The sequence below is a fragment of the Hordeum vulgare genome, chromosome 1H (genome assembly GCF_904849725.1).
Source record: "Hordeum vulgare subsp. vulgare chromosome 1H, MorexV3_pseudomolecules_assembly, whole genome shotgun sequence".
Lineage (NCBI taxonomy): Eukaryota > Viridiplantae > Streptophyta > Magnoliopsida > Poales > Poaceae > Hordeum > Hordeum vulgare.
The window spans coordinates 492,706,874-492,724,546 of NC_058518.1; the positions used below are offsets into that span (position 1 = coordinate 492,706,874).

Below are 17,673 nucleotides of genomic sequence, written 5' to 3' on the forward strand. Positions count from 1 at the left end.
AGGCAGTGGTTCGCTGTTTTTAGGGGTGGTGTTTTGAATGAAATCCGGGCCTGAGATTATGGCAAGAATCCTAGATTTACATTGCCATGTGGAATGTGCATTTTGTTTGTAGGATAATGGCAATTGGTTGTTTCATGAAACTCACTTAGTTGCCATGTTGTTTTGTGCAAACAGGGCAACTTGAATCTACTAGCTTACATACAATCTGCCACACTGTTTAGTTAGTAGATGACAACTGTCTTTTTAACCAAATCTGTCAGTTGCCATGTTTCTGAAGTGATACAATGGAAATTGCCTACCGTGCTTTCAAGTAGATGGCAACTGTCTCTATACCCCAAGACATTATTTGCCATGTCTTTTTTATAGTATTTCTTTTGGCAACAATGGGTCGCGATAATGCCCACACGTGTCGCATATATGGTCATATGTTTCTTTTGGCAGATGCCTATTGTGCTTAGGTGCATATGGCAACTCTCACTTTGCCCTAAGATATTATTTGACATGCATTTCGAGTGTTATATGGCAATTTGTTTGTTCTATTTTAGTTTGCAGGTGGCAACTCCCTCTGTTATCCAGTATATTATTTGCCTTGCTTTTGGCAATTTGCCTGTTTGTAGGTTAATGGCAATTGGTTGTTTAATGAAACTCACTTATTTGCGATGTTGTTATGTGCAAACATGGCAACTTGAATCTACTAGCTTACCTATAATTTGCCACGCGGTTTAGTTTGTAGATGGCAACTATCTGTTTAACCCAAACTTTTAGTTGTCATATTTCTACACTGATACATGGGTATTTGCCTACTATGCTTTTATGCAGATGACAACTATCTCTTTACCCCAAGATATTATTTGCCACATCTTTTTTTCTAGTGTTTCTTTGGCAGATGCATGTTGTGCTTACGAGCATATGGCAACTCCACTTTCAAATGTTACAAGGCAATTTGTCTGCTCTATTTTAGTTTGTAGGTGACAACTCCACCTGTTATCTAGTATATTATTTGCCGCCTGTATGTCCAATAAACATGGTAGTTTTGCTTTGCCGTTGACATTATCACTTGCCTTGCTACTCCATGCTTCCACATGCACTTTTTCACTTCGATTTCTTTTATACTCATGTGTAGTTGCTCTTACAATAGCATCACGGTTCGCGACCACCAGCAAGACGATGACAACGACTTCATGTAGCCACCGCCTCGGAATAGTGCGGCTGGTCCCAGGAAAGACGGTGTCGAGGTTCTTTTTTCCCCATGTTTCATTGTGTTGTAGAGATTTCATTCATTTTTTGTGTTATTTTTTAGCATATTGAACATGGCAAAAATGAACGTGTTTCTGTTTTTTGCAGAAGAAATTGCGCCGCGCAATAGGGCTTCGCAAGAACGACTGACTATATTGACCAAGGATTTTAGTGAAGACTAGAAGAAAGTTGCCAACGAGATGCGGATGCAGGATCTGATGGATGTCATGTGCACAAATATGGCGAACCCTGTCTGTGATTGGCTTGGGAAGATCTATGACCCCGCGTCCAGAGAATTTGTCATTCCGGGACGTGGAGTCTGTTTTCTACACATCACGTGTCCCTCGTGGGGAATTAAAAGTTCCTTATGAGGTGAAAATGATATTAAAGAAGTATTGTTCCCCCGGTTGTTTCCTGGCCAGACGGGCATGCCTAACACGATGGTGCTTGCAACTTCGTTGGGGAGATGAAAACCCTTGCGAGATATTTAAGATGAAGTTGCTAATGTACTTGATCTCGTCTGTGTTTGTGCCTACCACGCCACTACATCGAAGCAACAAGTGCTTCCCTGTCCTGGTGAATGTTCTTTATCTATTCTTTTTTCCCATCTTCTATTTTGCTATTATGTACTAGCATGTCTCTCGCAGTTGAAGATTTTTAACTGTGCATGTGTGTCCGTTTTAGAAACTCGTGCAAGCAAATCTGAAGGATGTAAAAAACATGAATTGGTGCAAATTCATTGCTGACTTCCTGCAAGAGGCATTTTCAACCAAGATGTACCAGAAGGGCTCCCGCCTACACCTAATGATAAATGTATTCGAAAATGCTTTTAACATGGTTCATTCGTTACTCATTGATAATACAGAGAACCCAATAATCTAGGTCATTCAAGCTTGAATTATGGTTTATTGGGACGCCTTTTAGGAAGCAAAATAAGTGGCAACTTTATTTGATCATGTATGGCAATTATAGTTTTTCAGCTGTGGCAACCTTAGTTGTGCACACATGGCAACTATAGTTGTACACCCATGGCAACTATAGTTGTACACCCATGGCAACTTTGGTTGACTCTCCATGGCAACTCTAGTTTACTTTGCATGGCCACTCAACCTATCATACAATGATAACTCTAGTTCATTTTGTATGGCAAGTATAGTTGTTGATGCTTGGTATCTCTAGTTGATACTACATGGCAATTACATTCAAATCCACTTGATACATACTTTTCCTTTGAATTTGCATTTTTGGTTTGCCATTTTCATTGCCCATATGCACGGATTTAATATGTAATACATGGCATACATATCACCATATATATGGCAAATCTTTGTGTTCAGTGCACACATGTGAGAATGCATTGCCAATCACATGGCATTCACAATAAGTTTTTCATTTTTCCTTAAAATTTTTTTACACAATATTGAATTCTCATGTGTTTTTCTTAACTTTTTTCCATTTTTTGTGTTTATCAGCTCATGTATGTTGACAATCTTGATTTATCTACCATCAATCTCGATGTGATAGGAGGTCCACCTCCTCCATATAAGTTTGTTGTCTCTGCTTGGACTTACGATGCTGTTAAGGTTGTGCTTGTTGCGGACAGGATATGTGAAACGAAGTATGGCAAACTGTAGGTTAGTGATAGCTTACTTCTTGCATGGCAATTTGGAAGTTCATTGTTAAAAAGAATAAAAAACAAAGTCGTTTTTATACATTTATAGTATGCTTTTCCAAAGGGGGAATATAGCCTGAACAACATGGCAATTATGTTGCTTCCCACATGGCAAATGTAGTATACTTTACATGGCAGTAATTTTTTTCAATCTTAGTATTAACTATCTCGGTGCTTTTTTGCATATGTCCACCTTACTGCTTTCAATCTGCAAATCTTTACCTAATAATAAAGAGGCTATCGCTTCCGTCGGAAAACCCACCGAGGTGATTTTACAAAAAAGCCTTACTGTTTATGACATTAAACTCGTAATATATATTAAATATTTTTTTAAATACTCATATATTTTAAACCGTAACTCCAAATTTAACATATTATACATGAAATTTGATTAGAAAAATATGTAGAATTTAAATATGATATTATTTTATCTGTTAAACGTTTAATAAAAATACTATCTAGGGTGCAGTCTTAATAAATAAGTCATTATTCGTCTTTCTTTCATACCGGTACTCATCCGGGTTGGGAATGAACACGTCAACAAAATCAGGATTAGAGATGAAACTGAAGGTCACTTGACTGATTCTTTATACGTATTAAATCTACATGCAAGCCGTGTTAAAATAGAAGACCTGTGAAATTTTAAACTGCATTTTTGTAGGATAAGACCATCTTTATTTGTATCGTAACTATAAATTCTTAAATTATAGACATTTTTTATAAATTAAGAGCGTGTGCCGTGTGGTATTTCTTTCTCCCGTTACAACGCATGGGCTCTTTTGCTAGTAAACTATAAACACATGACAAATATGGTTGTTTCCACACATGTCAGTTCTATTTTATCACGAGCATGCAAACACGTATTCTGAATAGTTAATACGGAAAATACGCACAATCTAAGTACTTCAGTCTTCACATGGTAACTATCTTTGTGCGGCCCATGTCTGTTCTCAACGTTATTTTGATATCTTGTCAAAAAAACGTTATTTTGATATTAGTTTTTTCGCTGATTTTTTAGTTGATGACCAAGCATGCTATTGACTACAATGTGTTCGGTGGGACACATAATTTTGTCAAGTGGCTGGATGTGGATTCAGCTCCATCATGCCCCGTCGAGGTAACTACATACGGAGTTGTTCTGCATGAATCTTATTTTTCAATGGAGTTTTAGTGTGGCTAGCAGAGCATTTTTATTTATCTAGTACATTTTAATATTATTAAAATGGTGGCATTTTTATTTTTTTAGATCATGGCATTTTTTAAGAGCAATGAATTTTATTATTAATAGCATGGCGGTTTTATTGTTTGGATCATGGCATTTTTAGTCGTGACAAAGAAAAATACAGAACCATGCCAATTTTAATATTTGGATCATGCCATCTTTATTTTTATGTCATGGCATTTTTATTATATTTTGATCTTTAACATTATCAATATCTGAATCATTTCTCACGTGGATTTTTTACGCTTTTTATTTTTTCAACTCAAATCTGTCATGTATGATTTTGTATTTTGATGGCATTTTTTCCTTTTTGTAGGCTAGCTGTGTGTTATATATGAAATCCTAGAGATTTGGTTATGCAAAGTTCTTTTATAGGTGGTGGGGGGTACAATACCTGATCATTTTGAACATGACAACCATCATGACATTGTGCTATTTTTAACTTTTTGAAACGAGGTAAAAGAAATTACCGGTTCTAAGAGCAACTCTAGCAGACCCCGCAAAACGGTCGACCCGCAAAAAATCCGGCGACTATACGGGTTTGGGTTGTTTTTCCTGCCAGAGCAGACACTGCAAACGTGGCCCGGCCCGTAAAACTTTTACGGTGGCCCGTAAACGCGACCGCTCGACCGGTATAACTGCGGGTTCAACCGCTGGATGCGGGTCGAAACCCTATCCCTCCGCCGCCGCAAAAAGTCCCCCCACCTCACCGTCGGCGCCTCCAATCCGCCGCCGCGTAGCCGCTCCATTCCAACGCCCTTGATGGCCAGCTTCGGTAGCCGTAGGAACGACGACCCCGAGAGGGCTCGTTGCGTCTGATCCGACGCCGCCCGTAAGCGCGCCGCCCGCTGGTACACGCAGTGGGGCATGACGCCGCCGCCCATAAGCGCGCCGCCCGCTGGTACACGCAGTGGGGCCTGACGCCGCCGACGTCGCTCCTCCGTCACGAGACAGAGGAGTACGACCGAGCGCGCAGCCGCCTCTTCTCCGGCAGCTCATTCGAGGCGTCGAGCTCGCGCTCGTCCTCCTCCCTCCCACCGGTGAAGAGGGAGCTCGAAGAGCTCCCGTCGGTGAAGATGGAGCCGGAGGCCGAGGCGGTGCCGGAGCGATGTGCCGGGGCCGTCGCCGGACCGGAGGATTTCCTCCCTCCGGTGGAGGCGGATAGCCTTCTGCCCGTGCTGCTGACGCGGAGTGCACGAGAGATGGAAGAGGACGAGCAGCGCCGCCGGAGGGAGGAGGAGATCGACACCGTGCTCTACGAGCAGGGTGTCGCGTCGGCCATCGCCTTCGGCCACAAGGTGGAGGAGTGGCGCCGCGAAGCAACTGCGCAGAAGCGCATCTACGTCGAGCTCTGCTCCGACGAGGACGGCGACTGAATGTAGGATATCTACTACTGCACGAGCTCGACTTCGGTGAGCTCAATTTTGCGTAGTGCGGTAGGATAGCTAGTAGCTGTGGTGAGCTCCGATGAGCTCCAGTAGGTGATGCCCCCTCTAGTACTGAATGTAGTTTTTATGATCATGGTTGTGGTTCCAATTTCGCCCGCGAATGTTTATTTTTCATATTATGCAGTTTCATTATGCGGGCTTTGTTCTGCAACGCAATATTTTGTTCCGCAAAACCCCACTTCGTCGAAATGTAAAACGCGTTTACGGGTCGTGATTATACAGGGTCTGCTAGAGTTGCTCTAAGAGTTTTTGACTTCATTCTAGCAAAAAATGGTTTTCTCTTTGGGTACACTAATGGATTACACTTAGAGACGCACATAGAAGGGGCTTGCGGGGATGGTTGTCCTCCAGCGATCGATGCAGTTCGCTCCATCGCTTTTAGGGACAATTCTTTTGGCCGGCTTAAAAAATAATCTACCTCTCTACAACTTAATAAATAAGAAACTCCTTAAATTTATTGGAACTTCTAGATTAATTATCTCATAACTAGTTTAGAAGCCACAGAAAATAAGGCAGGTGACTTATGAAAAGTAACTAAGGAGGACTTGGCTTATTTAAGCTGCGAGGGTCACTTCTTTTGAGTGGCTTAGCAAATTCCAATTTTTTCTTGAGACTTTTAAAGCATTTTTAGTTGTTCATTAAGGCTAACTCCCTTCGCGTCGGACAGTGAGATATTGGCGTCTAAAGAGAAGGTACTATGATCTATGGCCGGCTTCCCCTTGAAATTCATCTAGAGTAGCCCATTCATCTATTTTTTATCCTGTAAAATTCATACTTAATTTTTTTCTCTTTAGTTCCAAGTAGGTGTACGAATGTTTTGTTGAAGTATAATGTTCGGCTTTTTCCTATAGTTTGGACTGATGGATAAGCTAGTTAGGCGCGTAAACTTGCAACCAAGAGATTCATGGTTCAAAACCCAGTAAATGCAATAAATAATTGTGGCCTATGAGTGTGATCAAATGTGCATAATTACAATCATGTGGACAACTGTGATCAAGTCAACACCCACAAATGCAAAACTTGGCATGCCATCCTCATTTGGGGTCTTGAACACTCCTGCAAAGTTTGGGATCAATTGGATAAACTTGTCAATGTAGAGTTGTCCAAACTTGGTTGTGGATAGAAGTTTTTTTTTGAATTAATAGATGGACCAAACAAACTTGGATGGAGATAAAACTTGGTATTGTCATCATAGATAACATGTGAGTCATGCTGGAATTTTCGTGGGATTTATTGAGAATATTTCGTTTGGAAATATTTCAGAACCTCATAATAGGCAGAAATGGTTTTGAGGGATTTTGCCCATTACCTTGAACATGACTCACATATATGTAAAATGTATGTCCTCTGAGTTTACCTAAATTTTCTCAAATATTTCTAAGGTAGGAATATAAGTTTTTCCTATGAAATACCATTTCTGGCCTCAGAAAAGGGCATTTAAATAAAATAGTAAAATAAATTTTAAAATAATCATTTTATGGTTTTGGAAAGTTATTTTGATAATAGAATCAAAAGAAAACCTTTTGGGGAAAACACTTCTCCTAAATTAGGGACTTGTAGTGCAAATCCTGATCTAGAGGTTTTGAAGCTTTAAAAATAAATAAAAGGATTTTTGTTGAAATAATATTTTATAAAAATGGTTTCTAGCCCTATACACATGGCATGATCATTGGGCAAAGGTTTGGGGTCAAAGGTATAAGCTTTTAGAAAGAAAGTTGTTTTGGTGAGCCAAATCACAATTAAGCACACAAGCAAGTTGCAACCAAATCAATCATCTCAATCACTCAAGAGTTTTCTTTGGTTCCAAATTTTGTAAAACAGGAAGTGAAAAAGTGGTACAAACACAGCGTGTGACACTCACTACTAGAGAAGGACTTGCGCCCCTTGGTGGCCAAGGGCCAACATAGGGTAGAATCCTGGCAAGGGCGTTGGCTCTCCAAAATGGATAGAGTGGTGCTTATTAATTCATCTATGACTAGCCTATTGATGTACTTGATGGGATTCTATAGTTTGCATGAATCACTTCATCAAGATATTGTGAAGTACCAATCCCGATTCTTCTGTGCGGGAAAGGGTGACAAGAGAAATACCATATGGTCAAATGGTCTGAGATTTGAAAACCTAAGGACCAAGGGGGCCTCGGCATTATCTTGTCGAAGCGTATGAACATAGCCCTTCTGTCCAAGTGGCTATGGTGAATCTAGACTGGGGATGGGGGAGTGTGGCTTGAAATTATACGTGCCAAGTATTTGTGAGGTTGGCCTCTTGCATTTGCCCCGGGGACTGGAGGATCCTAGTTCTGGCGGTCGATAATCCAGCTTCTGCCGATTCTCCGGATTGGTTCATCCATTAGGTTTGGCTTGGGTGCTAGGACCCTCTTCTGGCTTGACCAATGGTCGGACACTAGACCATTTGCGGAACGATTCTACGCGTTGTTCTATATTTGCACTCGGTTGCACCTCACGATTGAAGCGACATTGACGGATCTTGGATTAGTGGGGTTCCAACATACCTTTGGCTCGTTTGAACGAGATCAGTGAGAGGAGCTGCTGGAGTGCATTGCCCTGCATTCCCCCTCCTTTGAGCCGGATGACACTTATTGGCATCTTGAACCGCTCCTTCTCCACTAAGTTCCTCTATAAGGCCATTTTGGACACTCCGGGTCCGCATGATCTTAACCTCCTTTGGGAGCTTACGTTGCCCCTAAAGATTAGGATTTTTCTATGGCAATGGGTGCGTGGGCGGCTCCCTTGAGGAACCGAGGTTCTGAAATGCAACGTCCCTAGTGATAGGTTGTGTCCCCTCTGTGAGACGCCAGAGGACACCAATCACATCTTCCTGTGGTGCCATGCCACAACCTTTCTGTGGGGATGTCGGGAATGCCTTCGAGACGTTGTGGGTAGTGACTGGTCCCATGATAACCTTCCAGACTTATTTAGTGAGGTACTGGCACCCCCCAAGAGTCGCGGCCCGCCTTGTGGGATGTTGTTGGGGCGCTCGCATGGACTTTTTGGAATGTGCGGAACAAGCTTGTGATAGAACATGTGATTCCACATTGTTCGACTGATGTCATATATAAATTGTGTGGCTTCTTGCAGCTATGGCGGCCTCTTAGCAAGCGACAACAGTATAGGTTCATCGACATTATCAACACAGGTCTCCGCTCCTGCGTGTCCTTGTCCACCCCACCGTCGCCCCCGCCTTCACCGGAGCGTGACTAGATGCTAGCTTTTGTTTTTTTTAAGGTTTATTGTGCTGTGTCCCCAACTAAACTTATGATCGCTCTTGACTCAACTTATTTTATATGACGCTTGCATACTTACGATGGTTGCTTTATAATATATAAAGCGGGGGAGAAAACCTTTTCCGTCAATAATAGCGGCCTATCTTCACTTTTGATGCCCATGTTATAAAATCTAACAGAGGCGTGAGAGGAAGTATTAGAGTATGTCCTATCCTCTTCCATAGTTCGAACTTTTGATAAATTGGATGGTGTATGATTTCAATGATTTATGTTCATTTGTTTTTTACTTTAGGGTTCATTCGTTCTTTTAAGACGGCGTGTCGACCCAATACTTTGTTGGTTATCCACCGGCGAAACTTCTCACGCTCACTTGGCCCTCAGGCGTGTGTCGACGCACTAAAGCATTGATCTCCGGCCAGCAGAAGATATTGTTTCCTTTATTACGTTGACGGGTCCTGGCCGGCGAACCACCGCCGAAACAGCCGTCGCCACAGCTCAGCTCCCGCGGTGCGGCAAGTCAGCCGCCAACGGCCGGTCCAACGACGCGTTCCAACAACCTGAAGCATTCTTCACGGGCGGGCTAGCCGCCGCCTGGCCTAGCACCCCCGTTGTCAGCCTCGCCCCCAGCTGCAGTTGGCCATCCGTCTCAGGCCGCCAGAAAAGCACACGCACACGCACACGACGCGGGGAAGCACCATCGAAATCAATTCCAGAAACAGACGCATAGTAGACCGGTTCCCAACTTCCCAATCGGCGGCGGGCCGACGGCACCGGACCGGCGTAGAAAACGCAAGAATCAAATAGCGGAGGCGCTCACCGCGCGGGGGAGCTCGCTTTGGTGCCACTCCGCGCTCGCCCTCGTCGTCCAGCTCTTGGCCGCTTGCCTCGCAGGGAAGGAGGGGGCGCGCCGTCCGAGGAGAAAGAGGGGGCGCTCGCCGTTGACTTCGGCCGGCCGGCTCCGGCTCCGGCTCCGACAGGAGGAATCCCCGCGCTTCGCCCTCCCCGTGAGTACCCGCGCCCCGCTGTGTCGTCAGTCGTCACTGCACCTGTCATCTACATGCGGTCTCTGTCTATCGCCCCGCACATGCCCTGTCCACGAATCCAATCCCCCACCCTCGCTAGCGCTAATCCCGCATGGAAACCGCAGGCCCGGCAGGGGATCCGCCCGGCGAATCCATCGAATCCCCGCTCCTGCCCGCGCCGGAGACGAAGATGCCGGCACCGGGGCAGGCGGCGGCCGTCCGGCTCGGGGTGCCGCCCCCGTACCTCAGGACCCACGGGCCCAAGATGGCTCGCCGGCACATGTACGACTGGATCGTGCTGCTCCTCCTCGCCGCCATCGAGGTCGTGCTCAACGTCATCACGCCCTTCCACCGCTTCGTCGCCGAGTTCATGATGGACGACCTCCGCTACCCCATGAAGCCCAACACCATCCCCGTCTGGGCCGTCCCGGTACACCCCCACCTGCCTTCCTCACCTCCTTATCTGCAAAATTTGTTCTTTTTCCTCGACTGACCGAACCTTGCTCGTTGTCGACTGCGGTGGACGGATGCAGATATACGCCGTCATCCTGCCGATGCTCATCTTCGCCGTCATCTATGTCAAGAAGAAGAATGCCTACGACTTGCATCACGCCATACTAGGCAGGTTATCGATCTCCTTGCGGTGCTACCATTAATTGTTCTGCTGAAGCAGACTGCAACTGCGTCAGTTCATTCAGATTTGTCATCACTTCTGAAAGATGTTTGGTGGAATTGGCAGGCCTGCTGTTCTCCGTGCTCATCACCGGCGTCCTCACCGACGCGATCAAGGACGGCGTCGGCCGGCCTCGCCCCAACTTCTACTATCGATGCTTTCCTGATGGGGTGCCGGTGAGCTATCTCACAGTTGCTTCTTCACAGCTTTACTTTTCTTCAACAGTTGCCACGCTGAATTCAGTTGCCATTTCAGAACTACGAGGCCATCACTCGACAAGTCATATGCCACGGAGACGCAAAAGTCATCAAAGAAGGGCACAAGAGCTTCCCCAGTGGCCACACTTCATGTAAGCTTTCACCAAAATCTGCAATTCTGAAAACCACCTGAACCTGTTGGCTTGCACTGTAGCATGAACCCCACTAGTTATCTTTCTATACCACTTTCCCCTCGGACAAAAACACTGCTCAGCCTCATAAATTTCTTGTGTTCATCTGGCATGGAATGCAGGGTCCTTTGCCGGGCTGGGCTTCCTGTCGTGGTACCTTGCCGGCAAGATCAGGGTGTTTGACCGGGGTGGCCACATTGCCAAGCTCTGCATCGTGATCTTGCCGCTGCTCTTCGCGGCTATGGTCGGCGTGTCACGGGTGGCAGACTACTGGCACCACTGGCAGGACGTGTTCGCCGGTGGAATCCTCGGTACGTTCCAACTCAATCAGAGCTCTTATAAGTTCTCTAGTGTCTCCATTTCTTGCAGATCGCACTGACAAACTGTTGATCGTGTGGGTGTATCTCTGCAGGGCTGGTTGTTGCTTCGTTCTGCTACCTGCAGTTCTTCCCGCATCCGGCTAGCAAAAAGGGTACATTCATTCTGGATTCACTAAACAGGCCTTTCGCCCCGTTTTATATATAGAACAACCATCACATCCACATCAATACATTTATTCTGGATTGCTAGTGCATACATAATAATGCCATTGCTCTTTGTTTCGCTGTTGTCAGATGCACATAAATGAAGCCCTTTTTCGCAACATAGTACTTATAACTGAAGTGAATTGTTACCTGTTTTGTTTCAGGGTTGTGGCCTCATGCATTCCATCTTCACAATCTTAACCCGGAAACTGAGAACCAAGTAACAACAGATACCCATCAGTCTGGACTGCCGCACGACCTGTCCATGGTTCCATATGTTCCCTCCATGGAGATGAGAACCAATGGCCGAGCGTTGGATAACATGGAGGCCGGCGGCGGCAGAGTTTGGTAACTGAATAAGACCACCATGGGGATGGAGGTAGGCATGCACCATGAGAGACACCACCTTGTAGGTAGGTAGGTACTAGTAGAAGTCTTGTTCTGTATATGTTTCTTGTAGAGATAAATAAACTTGCGCAATTTTATTCGTGGCGTTGGATTGAAGTTGATCTAGTCCTTGAGTTTTCAGAAGCAATCCATTGATCTAGTCCTACATCAAAACAAGTGCATTTTCCTTCGTGCAAATGCAATATATACTTTTGCTATCACTTGCATCAAAAGAAAATAATTACTTTCTACATGACATACGTAACATGTAAGGAATTGACTAGCTGCCCCAAAAGGGAATGACCAGCGAGTCAAGTAGTGCTCATACCTTTTCAAAAACGCTTATGGAACCGATGGAGGGGATATGATGGGTAAATAAAAAACATTTTTGCGGCAAATACATCACATAGCCACAGTTATTGAGAAATTTAACAAAAAAAAAACCCTACTGATTTAGGGGCATTGTCTGATAACCGCCGCGTTTTGACGGCCTTTTATGACTGATGAGGTCCACATGTAGCTAAGGTGGTGAAAGTTTCACAAACAGTACATGTGCACACACATATAAAGGCGTTACTGAAAAATCATCGAATGTAAGCGAAGACATTATGTAAATCCCTCTGAGTTGTTTTTCTCCTGGATATCTTCATAATTGGCAGTAACCTGATGCAGAAGAAGAACAGACTGATATGCACATAAAGAAAAGAAGTGCAGATATTTACATTTTATTTTTAATCATTTACCTGCAGACATATCCATAGCATTCGAGTTTCACATCTGTATGTCGTATCTGTTTCTATAGATCGCACAGAGGCTTGGTCTACTTTCAGTAATTGTGGCCTCTCACAAATAGCCCTCGTAATGGAACATTGCACCATCAGAGTGGATGAGGAAACCATCAAATTGAAGAAAACCATCTTATGAAAGAAGGAAAAAAACACGATCGTCGCCTGACAATGCCCACAATTCAATCTGTTACAACTGCACACACACACACAAAAACACTAGACGCCTTATCCTTGTTTACATGTACTTATGCCTTTTCAGACTTCATCGTTTCACATCTAAAGTAACAAATGCTCCCGTAGAAGCCCTAACCCGAGAAGGCAGTTCGGATCACTGATATACTATATGCCAATTTGCTCCACTAATCCAGTAGAACTTGCAGACATGACAGCTCATGCAGCTCAGTAAATTTACACACTGCATAGCAATCTGTGTACAAGAACTAAAAGGACCCGAAACTACATGTTATAACCTCTATCCAACTTGCAAATAGGTCAATGGAAGGCGGTGTCGGGGTGCAACCAGAAATTGCAAAAATATAGATGAAAACCTATCTGATTTTTCAACTATTGATTCATCTGTTGAACTCAAAGTTTTTCACCATTCTAGACATACTGTCTGATATATGAAACACTGTAGTGTCTGAGGTCCCAAATTTGTGATTCTCAGCTGGTCGTTTCGTCCTCTTTTTTCTGAAGAAAATGTGAAATGCAGGCAACATCTACTTATACGAAAAGAATGGCATCCATGTGGTAAAGCTAAACTAATATTCTATGATATGAATTTGAGTTCTTCTATAGAATTTGACCTTGCAAATCAGAGAACATTATGATCCATATATCATAAAACAATGACCAATATATTCAAAGAATAAAATTTTGGACAAAATCATGGCAGTACGACCACCTACAGGTTTTACCATAACATGTGCCATTGCAAATAGGATGATGATAGACAGATTCAAGGACCAAATCTGTTTGTAACATTTTGATCTATTGGTTTGTTTATTTATTTTGGACCACTGCAAATAGGCTAACTCATTTTCGGAGCGAAATAGAACTGTAGCTGTTGGTTTGTTTGTAACATTAAGCATTGAATGGAACTTGGAACGACACGTTTAGAATGTCAAAAAACAATAACCAATTTAGACCAATAAATTGATGCCAATGAATCTTATATGCAAGCATAAACAATGTGTATATCAGAGAACCTGTGATTACCAAGGCACTGAGGTAGCGGAGAGCAATGATCGCTACAGTATCATTAGTTGTGAGCTAAGACTGAAATAATCCCTCTGAGAATCACAATACAGAAAAATAATTTCTCAAGTATGAAGTATAATCGGTCCAGACTCCAGAGTAACAACAACTGGAAACCAAACTTGCAGTGCAAGATCAAACTTTGGCAGATGCCATAACCCAGACATGAACTGCTTGATTATGGAGACATACTAGTCATAAAAATGGTTGCAGGATTCCATGGAGTGCAAATGAAGGTGAGGGCTCGAGCTAGATATGATTAAGCCTTGCTTAGCAGCAAACTTAACGACATATTTCTGGTCTAACCCTGCCACAGAGAAGATTCAGGCTCCTGGAGACTGCATCTGGTTATGTATTACCAGATTTCCCATAACCATCTCAGTGGTCCAAGATCATGCATACAGTGTCTAAATCAGCAGATGATGTTTTCTGAAAGCTACAATTTGATGCAACACCAATCATTTTTAAGCATTCATATGAACAAACTGCAAGTAAAGAAATATGAACATAATGGTGATTTAGTATATCTATAAAAGACGTCACCTGTCTATTTATGTAAAGCTAACCACAACATCGTCGTTGCATATGGGTAGAATTGTTTACTTGCTCTGTTAAAAGTAAAACTCAAGACGGAATAAATGGATCCGATATTGCTCACTGTTCAAACACAAAGCTCTGTATTGCGTGACAATACTTGAGATATGAGTATATGACAACTGTATCATCATCCTCAATATTGATGGGCACAAAAGGTATATTTAGAGAATTAATTCACAGCTCCGTGGTGACTGCAAAAGCATCACATTGTCATTCAGAATAGGGTGTCGAAGCAAACCATTGTCTGTAGCAAACTATTGGATGCTCAGATTTCAGCTCACATAGTGTCGACCTATGATATGATGGATCGTTTGCGATAGCGAGCGCACACACGTGTCGCCGTCGTTGTCGACGTTTGAGCACCCAATCAAAGCTTGGAGTGCGAATATATGTTACTCTAGTGTTGTAGCTGGTCGTCCACTTCAACAGGTGTAAGCCGGACCTGGCCCTGTCAACTTTCTGTGTCTCTTCCCTCGTCTCGACGTGCGTAATCGCATAGCTTAATTTGCATTCCTTCACATGGAAAAATGGGTTAGAAAATTTGTGAATAGATCACTGTTGAAAATAGTCGGAAGGGGCGGTATTTGTTAGCGAGGTTCACCAGACAGATGTGCGGCATGTATCCAACTTGGAGCCAACTCTGTCCGGAATCCCACATCATTCAGGACACGTGCAGGCTCCCTCTTGTTTTCTTTTTTAGTTTTGCTGGCAATCACCCAACCACGAAGAGAGAATTTTCGCAGTGTAATTATCCTACACATACGTACTGATTGGTGATGCATCTCAATGATTGTAATTTGCAGGGGTCAGCATCACCAATTTTCTTCTCCTTTTTCACAACACAATGTTCAAGCAGAAAATGACATGTGCCGCACTGTCACTGGTACACATATGGAAAGGAAACTCTTGCCATGACAGTCTACAAACCACATCATCATTATCATCATACTATTTTACAAAAGCCAATTCAACTTTCCAAAGTCAGCCACGTACGCAATCACGCAAATTCCACACCTACTATATAAGCGAGTTCATCTACTGTTAACTAAACTTGGCTAATTAAAGTATGCATTGATGGTTTTTTTCCTTTCTATGTATGTACATCACTGGTGACAAAAAACCAAGAAACTATTCCCTCTGTCTCATAATATAAGAACGTTTTTAAAAAACGTTCTTATATTATGGGACGGAGGGAGTATTTACACAGCTCACGCAACATGGACGGGCTAGCTAAGCTAGCCACGTCACAACGTCGTCGATGGCTGGCGGCGGAGCACCGGGTGGCCGGCGGTGAAGGCGCCAAAGCGAGGCCTGGGAAACAAGGTGGACGCGGCCGGTCCCGGAGACGACACGGCGGCGATGGTGGAATGAGTGGTGGCGACGCATGACGGGCACGCTGCGGGGAGCACCGTGCTGAACCCAGACAGCAGGTGGTGATTGTAGGGTGGATATGGGGCACGGCCGTAGGCGCGCAGCTCCGCCACCTCCCGTTGCAGCTTACGGTTCTCCCGTGCCAGCGCCTCGCAGTGACGCTTCAGGTGCTCGCAGTCCGCCTCCGTCTGCTTCAGCTTCGTCCTGCCGAATGATATTTGATGAAACAGGGGAAACAATAAGAATGGTATCACTGCAAATAATTGTTGCAGGTACAAGTACAATACAAAAAGGGCTGCATGCATCGATTGATGCAGAGACCGGGGGCTCGCTTCCTCCTTATCAAAAAAAAGAAAGTACAATACAAAAGGGAAGATTAATGGTGTATTTTGTTACCTGGCTCTTCTGTTTTGGAACCAGACCTCAACTTGGCGTGGTCGAAGGCTCAGCCGGTTGGCTAAACGGCTCTTCTGTTCCTGTATGCCGAATGAATCCGTCTATATATCAATATATACCATCTACTTATTCAGGTGATAGGGCAAGCAAGTTCAGTTTGATGGATTAGAAATATGTGCAGGCGGAAGAACAATATATATATATATAGGGTGCATACATACCAGGGTTAGCGTGTTGTGCTCTTTGAAGCTATCCTCTAGAAACGCAGATTGTTCCTTGGACAGCCTCAGCTTCTTCCTCACCCTTCCACCTCCATTCTCTTCATCCTCTGAAGCTTCCTCATCGACTCCCTGTGTCACAGGAACCTCCATATGCATGGACGGCGGCGACGAAGACCTCGCCATCGATGCTCTGCCATCCACCGGAATAGCAGCGTTCACATCGAACCCGCGTAAATTCGCACTCGCTGTACAGAAGAAAGACTCATCAGCATACAAAGAATTTTACAGGCAGACACTACGAGCACATCGCTAACATGTGGGTGGACCTACTGGGATGGGAACCAATCAATTCAACAGGTTGTTCTGCAGGATTCCCTTCAACTTACCTGTTTGGCGAAGAGGACTTGCTCTGACAGACAGTTTGGGGCATGCTTCGTCGCTATCAGCTTCTCCCTCCAAGGTTTCCATGCTTGTCCTCTGGTTATCTTGGTCAGCTCTTTCGGTAGCCGTTACTCCTAGCCCTAGTGCAAGGTCGTCGTGGTCTTCTCCCTGGCATGTCGCCGGCGCAGGCATGGTGTTGGCCTTCACTGGAGCTGGAAGATCGCCTAGACTAAGCTCAAGCTCCATGTCAAGGAAAGGGAGGGGCCTTGGGACTGGGAGTGATGAGGCAAAGAGGAAACAAATAGCAAGTACCACATATATAGTAGGGGTCGGCCAATCAAGCAAGTAATCATCAGGTTTGACAAAATAAACTCAAACATGATTAAGTATCAGACAACACGTTTGCATTGCTATCTAATGCTTGTCCCATCAACCTATCAATATTATATCATGTCTCCTGCTATTCCAATCAAATAAATCTGCATTATACGATGCTATAAGCTAAATGTGCAATCCATTTAAATTTTGAACTACTTCTATGGAGATTCATATTTCAACCGAGGTCCACAAAACTATCACTTTACTAGAAGGTATAGGCGTAAAATATACGAGTTTCTCAGAGGAGCGTGTATAAAGTACTCCCCCTATCCCATAATATAAGAGCGTTTTTGACACCAGTGTAGTGTAAAAAACGCTCTTATATTGTGGGACGGACAGAGTAGCATTATTGTTTATTGGCTATTATATGACATTTGCATTTCTCCCATACATTAGGAAGCTCTAACACGTTTTCTTTCATTAAGGCGACAACCATTCTTGTCATTCCAAGAAAAGGTATGGTTGAAA

General features: G+C 43.9%; 2 protein-coding genes across 2 annotated transcripts; one reads left to right on the forward strand and one right to left on the reverse strand.

The window, feature by feature from the left end:
* The first annotated feature begins 9,334 nt into the window (after positions 1 to 9,334).
* Positions 9,335 to 11,990, forward strand: LOC123449143 (lipid phosphate phosphatase 2-like). The gene is made up of 8 exons (XM_045126248.1): positions 9,335 to 9,826; positions 9,970 to 10,274; positions 10,378 to 10,465; positions 10,584 to 10,693; positions 10,773 to 10,866; positions 11,028 to 11,216; positions 11,318 to 11,377; positions 11,594 to 11,990. The coding sequence occupies exons 2-8, from the start codon at positions 10,035 to 10,037 to the stop codon at positions 11,779 to 11,781; spliced, it is 969 nt and encodes a 322-aa protein (XP_044982183.1). The 5' UTR covers positions 9,335 to 9,826; positions 9,970 to 10,034; the 3' UTR covers positions 11,782 to 11,990.
* A 3,384-nt stretch (positions 11,991 to 15,374) lies between these two features.
* Positions 15,375 to 17,135, reverse strand: LOC123449152 (homeobox-leucine zipper protein HOX7-like). The gene is made up of 4 exons (XM_045126260.1): positions 16,833 to 17,135; positions 16,447 to 16,691; positions 16,226 to 16,305; positions 15,375 to 16,033 (listed from the first exon to the last, which is right to left on the reverse strand). Exons 1-4 carry the CDS (start codon positions 17,071 to 17,073, stop codon positions 15,703 to 15,705), a joined length of 897 nt encoding a protein of 298 aa, XP_044982195.1. The 5' UTR covers positions 17,074 to 17,135; the 3' UTR covers positions 15,375 to 15,702.
* Positions 17,136 to 17,673: the final 538 nt, after the last annotated feature.